Consider the following 9,241-nt stretch of genomic DNA (forward strand, 5'->3'; position numbering starts at 1 on the left):
GTTAGTAAGCACACGGCTTAGAAGAGGGGACTTCTTAGAACTATAGAGAAAGCAGACCCCACAATCTGGGCCCCTCTGTTCCCCATACACCTGTGCCCACAGGATCTGCTTCCTCTATAGTTATTTACCCTTTAGGGTAAGGCCACACTGGGCGTTTTGGGGAGATTTGGGTTTCATTTGGTCGATTAAAAATCGCCGGTGCTAGTCACATGCGGCGATTCATTTTCTGAAAAACTTCGGAAAACTAATCACCACATGTTATTAGCGCCGGCGATTTTTCACTTTAAGCCAACGCAGAGTGAGGGAAGGCGTTTGGGGAGATTGGTCGCCGCAAAGACGAGGCCGAAAAGACCCAGTATGACCTTACCCTTAGGGTTAGTTCACACAAGGAGATTCGGGGAGATTTTGCCACCTGGCGACTAATCGCCTCTTCTTCTGGGCAACAATCTCCCCGAACTGCCATTGTGTGTTTTCCCATCCTCTATAATGAAACTTCGCCTGCGCTAAAGCACGCGCTGCGTTTTCCAAAGTTGCCGGAAGGACGAAAACTTTGGGCAAACTTCGGAAAACGAAGCGCCGCGTGTGCTTTAGCGCAGGCGACTTTCTGATAGCGGATGGGAAGACACACAATGGCAGTTTGGGGAGATTGTCACCCAGAGGAAGAGGCGATTAGTCGCCAGGCGACAAAATCTCCCGAATCTCCTCGTGTGAACTAACCCTAATAATAACTATGGCAGATAAAAGTTTCCTGTCTATATAGGGCTATACGCGTGTCTATACAGGGCTATATGAGTGTCTATAAAGGGCTATATGAATGTCTATACAGGGCTATACGAGTGTCTATACAGGGCTATATGAATGTCTATACAGGGCTATACGAGTGTCTATACAGGGCTATACGAGTGTCTATACAGGGCTATATGAGTGTCCGAGTCCCATAAAACCCATTGAGGCCGCTGTTCCTCACCTAGAGCAATCTCCACCTCCACTTCGTCCTCCTTGAGAGTCTTGAAGAACAGCATCGCTGAAGACCCTTCTTCTGTTGACGTTTCATTGAGGAACCGCAGCAGTTTGGCTTCTTGCTCTCCATCGTTCCTACCGAGCAGTTCTTCAAAGCATTCAGGGTCCGAGAGGCTGAACGCGCCGTACACTCGATCCCGGATCCACTCTATGCGCGGGTCGTCCAGTGCCATGTTCACTGCATTGGTAGTTTACTCGGCTGTTCTCTGTTACCATAGCAGCGCCACGCTACCGGGACTACATATCTACTACTGATACCACTGCGCACAAGTTATGTAGCAACTTCTAGGGAACTACATTGTTGCATTGAGAATGTGCTGTGTTCTGTTTATATATATATACGCCGAGGATTACAGTAGATATGTGATACAAGCACGATTATTTTATTTTTTTTTATTTTTTTTATGGCTTGTACTATTGGCTTGTTAACACAGTAGCACACGCACTATAAGGAAGGCACTCTGAACAGAATCAAATAAATGACAAATACCTTATTTAAAATGTCCTGTATATATTGTATAGATCTAGGACACCATAGCAATCGATGTTTATATGCTTTTGTTTGCGCATATACTTTAGTATGTGCCATATGGAGTTGCACACGAATTTGGGAGCTCATTTATAAACAGTGGGCAAAATTGCACCTGGGCAGTAACCCATAGCAACCAATCAGTGATTAGCTTTTCCACACAGCTGCAGGTTGAGCACTAAGGCCTGAACTCCAGGAGTGTTTTTCGATGGATGGTGTCGCCTCGATAAAGCACAGCTGACAAGTCAGATGTAAATGTTAAAGATGTTAAAGATTCTGCAGCCTTGTACCTTTATATGGTTACAGAACCACTCAGTGACTTCTAATATCCTTATCATTTGGGGGCGGAGCCAACGCTCGATGCGGCAGGAAGCAATCTAAAGAGCTCCGTGCAGGGGGACTTTAACAAACGCAGGTTTAAGCGCTATTTGCTGCCATTCACAGCTAGTGAACCATCGATACCTGTCTGCTGACCATGGGGAAGCTCCGGAAGAAACCTTCCCCACAAAAAATGACGGCGTTTTACCCCAAATCGGGTGCGCAGCAAGAAGCAGGCCTGTCTTCCCAAGATGGCGGCGGCTGTGGGGAAAGCAGCCCTACGCGCACAGATGACGAGGCAAGTACAATGGTACATCCGCGGGCGAGCGCTAGTTCCCCACAAGCCATTACGCTTCCCATTCTTAAAGGTCTCCTTACCACACTCCGCACTGACCTCCAGGCAGACTTGAGAGGGGCGATCGCAGAGCTCCACAGGGAGGTCCAGCAGATAGGTGACCGCACTAACCATCTAGAAAATAAAATGGCGGAGCTAGTGAGCTCGCATAATGACCTTATTGACTCAAATACAGCTTTAGAGTCAGAGCTGCAACAGATAAGTGACAAAATGGCAGATATAGAGGACAGAAATAGGAGGAATAACCTCAGGCTGAGAGGGATATCTGAGCAAGTAAAAATGGAGGAACTACATCAGTATCTTCATGACATGCTCCAAGAAATCTTCCCGGAGGAAAACAGTGATCTCCTCCTTATTGACAGAGCCCATAGACTGCCAAAAAACAGAAATGCCCCTCCCACCACTCCCAGGGAGGTGATACTGAGGATGCATTTCTTTCATATTAAAGAACTTACGTTAAAGGCATTCCGGGACAAGCAAGCAATTCCCGAAAAATATTCCATGCTACAATGCTATCCTGACCTCTCGGCACATACTATGAAGAAGCGCAAGGAATTCCATATCACAACGACAGCCCTGAGAGAAGCAGGAATCTCATACAGGTGGCTGTTCCCAGTCAAACTGAGAGTTATGTACAAGGACACTCCTTACGTCCTGCATACACCACAACAGGGGGTACAGCTGCTGAAACAATGGCAACTATTGCCCCAACAAGACTTGCCACAACAAACAGCCTCTAAACCAGCCAAAATACCGCAGGAGTGGTTGGTGAACAAGCCCAGCCACCGCAGGACCACCGACAGGCACAGGCTTCAAGCCGACTATGACATGGAAATAACCGAAAATACCTGAAATACAACTGCAAGTCTCACCCAGTGAGTCTGTTCAACGGACAACCTCAACCTCTTAAACCTGATTATACCACCACCAAGTACTAATCACCCCCCCTGCCGACTACTCTTATGGACAGTACTACCCCCCCACACATGGCTTTATTTGTGGAGATACCCAATGCTATCAAATGTACCACCCTACTAGCCAGAAAGAACTTTCTCGCACAGAGTAAAGCCACCCTAGGCAATGCTACGGGTTGCATTGCTGTAAATATGTTGATATGTTCCAATGTTTTGAATTGGATGTTTATAACTCTATCTTTCCTCTCTATTTTTCACACCTCTGCTTTCCCCACCACCTTTCCCCCTCTCTCTAACAGGGTACCAATTGCTGCTGCTTTGTCTACTCCGATGCACTGCAAGGGCAACAGCAACAGATCAACGAGGAAGACTGCCCTGCTACTGCAACAACTAACCTCTACCGGATCACGAACTGTGAGTAATACAAGACAGCACCACACCCCCTGTAATTCACAATGGCAGTCTCAATAACAACTGTGAATGTTAATGGGCTTAATAGCCCAAACAAAAGGTCGCAACTACTGACTTGGGCCAAACAAGAGAGAATTACAATCCTCTGCCTGCAGGAAACACATCTCAAAGCAGGGCAACCCACTAATCTTGACTGCAAACAGTACCCACTCCAAATATTTGCGAGCGGTAACACTAAAAAAAGGGGTGTCGCTATCTGGTTCCACTCCACAATTTCCCCTCGAATTATAAAACAACAAACTGATCCACAGGGCAGATACGCTATAGCTGTATTGGAAATGCAAGGACATACTCACACCATTGCCTCAGTTTATGCACCAACGACTAAGCAATCCTATTTCTATCGCACCTTTTTTAGAACTTTAAACAAAATCAAACAAGGTACCGTTATCGTTGCGGGAGACTTTAATGTACCGCTGTCGCAAGACTGGGACACCAAAGCAGGGAAAATCCAAAAACCTAGACAAGAGACCCTCACCCACGCAACCAATCTGAAAAACCTTCTAACTTATCACAACCTCTTTGATGCCTGGAGAGCTTATCACCCCGCGGAAAGAGATTTCACCCATTATTCCCATGCCCATGAAAAATACTCCAGAATAGACTATATATTTACGGATAAAGACTCTCTCCAACACGTAAGGCAGGCGCAGATTGGAGTAATAACATGGTCTGACCATGCACCAGTCACCATTAAGTGCAAAATGAATGACACTGCTTTACCCCCTACACACTGGAGGCTTAACGAATCTTTGCTCCTTAACACTGAAGTGCTTCGCCAGTGTACCCAAACACTGCAGGAATACTTCGCTCTCAATACCAGTGATGACATCTCAGAAACCACTCTTTGGTGTGCGCACAAATCAGTAATTCGGGGATGCCTAATACAGTATGGATCCAGGATCAAAAGACTAAGGGAAAACAATAGACTAGAATTGCTCCAACAGCTGCTAGACTTAGAAACAAGAAACAAATTGCAACCCACTAGGCAAATGACTAAAACAATCAGAGAAACTAGAAATAAACTGCACGAACTGGACCTCATTAAACTTAATTATCACATGCAACGACTAAAACTCTCCCACTACACGAAAGGCAACAAAGCATCTAAGCTGCTAGCTAACACCCTAAAACGGAAACAACAGACCCAAACTATAGACCACATATTGGATAAAGACAACAATAAAATAACTAACCCTAAAGATATCGCAGATAAATTTGCAGAATTCTATGCATCCCTGTACAATCTAGCGCGGGACAAAGACACCCCACAACCTTCTCAGCAAAGTATCACTGCATTCTTAACAACAGCTAGACTCCCACAAATAACGCCAGAACAATTACTCTTACTAAACTCACCTATCCGTGCACAAGAAATACAGGAGGCTATAAATACAACCCCACTGGGAAAAGCACCGGGTCCAGACGGACTCACAACTGCTTACTACAAACAGTTCCAGGCAATACTGGTCCCTCAGCTAACCCAACTGTTCAACCATATTCACAGTCAAGGCACACTGCCAGAAGAAATGCTGGCGGCTACCATATCTACCATTCCCAAGCCAGGCAAACCTACGGATCAATGTGCCAACTTCCGACCGATCTCACTACTTAATGGCGACACAAAGTTATATGCGAAGGTGTTAGCAAATCGGCTAAAAGTCATACTACCACATATAATCCACAATGATCAGTCGGGTTTCACATTAGGACGCCAAGGTACAGACAACACTAGGAAAATCCTATCCCTCATAGAAAAGTCACTCTCCAAAAAACGCCAACCTTGCTATTAGCATTAGATGCAGAAAAGGCCTTTGACAGGGTGCATTGGCTATACATGGAGAAAACACTTCAAGCATTCGGGTTTCAAGGGCATATCCTACACGCAATACTAGCACTGTACTCAAAACCGTCAGCTCAAGTTAGCAATATGGGATTTTTATCACAACGCCTCTATATCACAAATGGCACTAGACAGGGCTGTCCATTATCCCCACTGATCTTCAATCTAATTTTGGAACCTCTAGCTAAAACGATTAGAGACCTCCCAGACATCACAGGAATCACTATTGGAAAAGTGGAGTACAAACTAGCATTATTTGCAGATGACATTTTCTTAACGCTCACTAACCCAGAGACATCACTTCAACATTTGACTCACATCCTATCAGTTTACAGCCAAGTTTCGTACTACAAACTGAATATAACCAAAACACAAGCATTACCGCTGAAACATCCCAAAAGGCGTTAAGGACCCACTAAGAGAAACTTACCCTTTCCAATGGCGGAAAGACACAATCACCTACTTGGGAACGGAACTAGGCACCTCCATAGCAAAAACTTACTCCAACAACTTCCCGAAAACTCTAAAAGACATCCAAGTACAGCTGGACAAATGGAAGCCACTATACCTATCTTGGCTGGGACGAATAGTCGCAGTTAAAATGATGTCGCTGCCCAAACTACTATACCTCTTCCGTACTCTCCCAATAGGAATCCCTAAATCTTTCCTCCAACAAGCCCAAAGAACACTAGACTTATTTATATGGGGGGGAAAGAAACCGAGGATCAAACGGTGCCTAATGCAACTCAGTCAACAAGAAGGAGGTTTCGGAGTTCCAAGTATAGAATACTATTATAAGGCGTCAATATTGGAACAACTCACACTTTGGAACCTCCCCCCAAACCACAAACAGTGGCTAGAAATAGAACAACAACAAATATACCCATATACACTTCAACAATTAGTATGGACCAAAACAATGCCGCATATAACGAAATCCAGCACCCTCTACCATACGACAACAACAGCCCTGAAGGTATGGAACCAAGCAAAAACCAATAGACATATCCATGCATTCCCGGCAAGAAACTCTCCCATCACAATACTGGAAACCGAAATTGAAAACCTCTCCTTAAAGGCCTGGGAAGCTTTAGGCATTACAAACCTCTCACATCTTCTCGCCAACAATATTTTAAAATCATTTACTGAGCTGCAGATGGAGTTTGACTTGCCCAAACAAGACTTCTACAAATACCTGCAATTAAGACACTATCTACATCCGTATATGAGTAGCTTATCGAGACCACAAACACGCTTTGAGCATCTGTGCTTTCTCAGAGCAGGCAAAAAGAAAGCCCTATCCAGTGTTTACAAAATGATTTTACCAGACTTAGGCGAAACAAAACCACTGCACATCCAACATTGGGAAAGGGACCTCCATCTCGAACTTACAACGACACAATGGGCCAGCTTAACGAATATAGCTTCTAAGTATACCAAGTGTACAAACCATATAGAAAACAACAAGAAAATAATCTACAGATGGTATAAAACACCGTCGGTACTCGGCAAAATGTTCCCAAACGTTTCAGACAGATGTTGGCGCTGTAACATAGCCAAAGGTGATATGTTACACATATGGTGGGCGTGCCACATCTTAAAACCTTTCTGGCAAGAAGTAAATCACCTACTCTCGGAAATCTTCGGCTCAACAACACACTTAAACCCAGAAATGGCACTGCTGAATCATGGATTGGACAACATAGCACCGCCGAGCAGAAAACTAGTCTTCCACATTCTAACAGCAGCTCGCCTATTGATACCGAGACATTGGAAATCCGCAGAAATTCCGAACAAGTCACATCTAATTAATCTAATTGACTCTAATCTTGTCTATGAAAGATTCGCCGCGACAACCTCTAAACAAGTCTGCACAGACCAAATCACCCATGAACTTTGGAAACAATGGAAGCTAAAGTTTCAGATCCACTAAGGCTGGGATACCGAAGACTCTTAAAAACAACTCTAAGTCAACATAAAGTAATAATCTTCAGCAGCTCAGAATCCCTCCCTACGGGTGACAATCAACGGTACCCTTCCCTCCTCCCTCCTCCTCCCCCCCCCTTGGTTCCTTCCCCTCTATTCACTACTCACCTTCTGAGACTCACCACTTCTCTCTTCTCTCTTCTCTCTTTCTCTTAAATGTTTTCTGAAAAACAATAAAAATTGTCAAATTGAAAAAAAAAAAAATATCCTTATCATTTACAGTAGGGGGTACATTTCCCTCATAATACATGAATGATACTCAGAGTTCTCTGTATAACTCATCCTGCAGCCTTGTGCCTTTATATGGTCACAGAACAACTCCTCAGTGATTTCTAATATCCTTATCATTTACAGTAGGGGGTATATTATCCCTTATAATACATAAGTGATACTCCGCTCCCTGTATAACTCAGCCTGCTGCCTTGTGCCTTTATATGTCACAGAACCCCTCAGTGACTTCTAATATCCTTATCATTTACCTAGCAACTATCTAATCAGGGTTATATTGTAGTAAAAAGGGGTGCCCTTTGTGCTCTTCCTTTACAAGCACAACTAACCTCCCAGTAACTGAGAAAATCTCCTGTGCTATAGAATTATCCATTTATGGGTGTGGCTGGAATAAAGGGGTATCAGTTAATCAGTTGCTATTTATTCATTTTTCGAAAGGGCAAAGGATTTTCAACAGGAGACTAGCCAGACGCTTGCAGTCTTTTTAATTGGAATATTTCTTTATCAATAAAAATATTCCATAGAAATCAAATAGTTTTTTTCATAATTAAAAAGGGGCATAATGCTAGATTACATCCAATTTACATCGATTCTCCCAGAAGGTGAATCTTACCTATAGGCAGAAGATAGATGGTAGGCAAGCAGGAATATATAAGGATCTATACTACCAAGGCCCTTAATTTCCAGTTGGCCATGGAATGTATGAAAAACTAACAGGTGTCATCCCCAGTTCATCTGCTAGACTTGGGCTGGATAGAAAGCAGGAAATCAGTCACCACGGACACATGAACCTTATCCTAAGAATGTGCTGCCCCACTGACAGCCATGTATAGAGTGCGCCCTGGCTTCTACTATGGATGCGCATGCGCGCAGGGGCGGGAAAAAGGGTTCGAGCGTGGAGCGGATCACTTTCCAATAAGCACCAGGTACCTTTAAAAAAAAAAAACCAAAAACTTTAGTCAGTGGCACAGTTTCTAATTAGAATCAGGAACGAGCGGCCCACTTGAACGGAAAATGAATCGGCCCCTCGGCAGGGCCGGAACTAGGGGTAGGCAGAGTAGGCACGTGCCTAGGGCGCAAAGCTGGAGGGGCGGCAGGCACACGCCTTCTCTGCCTCTGCTATCCCCTAGTCCGGTCCCTTCTCTGGCCGGCGTGTGCGTTGGCGCGAGTGCGCATGCGCGAAAAATACTAGTGCATTTGTGTCTTTTCGCGCATTGGGTGCTTTGCCGGGCCAGGCTGCCTAGGGCGCCTGCGTTGGCCCGGCACTGCCCCTCGGGCATTTGCCCGACCCCAGATATTGCCAGTCTGGGCCTGGACCAGGAATCATCAACCTTTTTTTAACCTGTGAGCAACATTCAGAAGTAAAAGGAGTTGGGGAGCAACACTAGCATGAAAAATATTCTTGGGCTGCCATATAAGTGTTGTGATTGGCCATTTGGTAGCCCCTATGTGGACTGTTACCCTACATTGTGGCTCTGTTTGGCAGTACACCTGGTTTTTATACAACCAAAGCTTGCCTCCAAGCCTGGAATTCAAAAATAAGCACCTGCTTTGAGGTCACTGGGAGCAACATCCAT

General features: G+C 44.7%; 1 protein-coding gene across 2 annotated transcripts in view; it reads right to left on the bottom strand.

Annotated features, from left to right (window-relative positions):
• dnah10.L (dynein axonemal heavy chain 10 L homeolog) overlaps positions 1–1,368 on the bottom strand; it is a 104,125-nt gene extending 102,757 nt beyond the window's left edge. For both annotated transcript variants that reach the window (XM_041567376.1, XM_041567374.1), the window contains exon 1: positions 968–1,368. In XM_041567376.1, coding sequence (XP_041423310.1) covers positions 968–1,193 — 226 coding nt within the window. In that variant the 5' untranslated portion in view covers positions 1,194–1,368. The remainder of the gene's footprint in view (positions 1–967) is intronic.
• Positions 1,369–9,241: the final 7,873 nt, after the last annotated feature.

The sequence above is a fragment of the Xenopus laevis genome, chromosome 1L (genome assembly GCF_017654675.1).
Source record: "Xenopus laevis strain J_2021 chromosome 1L, Xenopus_laevis_v10.1, whole genome shotgun sequence".
Taxonomy (NCBI): Eukaryota; Metazoa; Chordata; class Amphibia; order Anura; family Pipidae; genus Xenopus; species Xenopus laevis.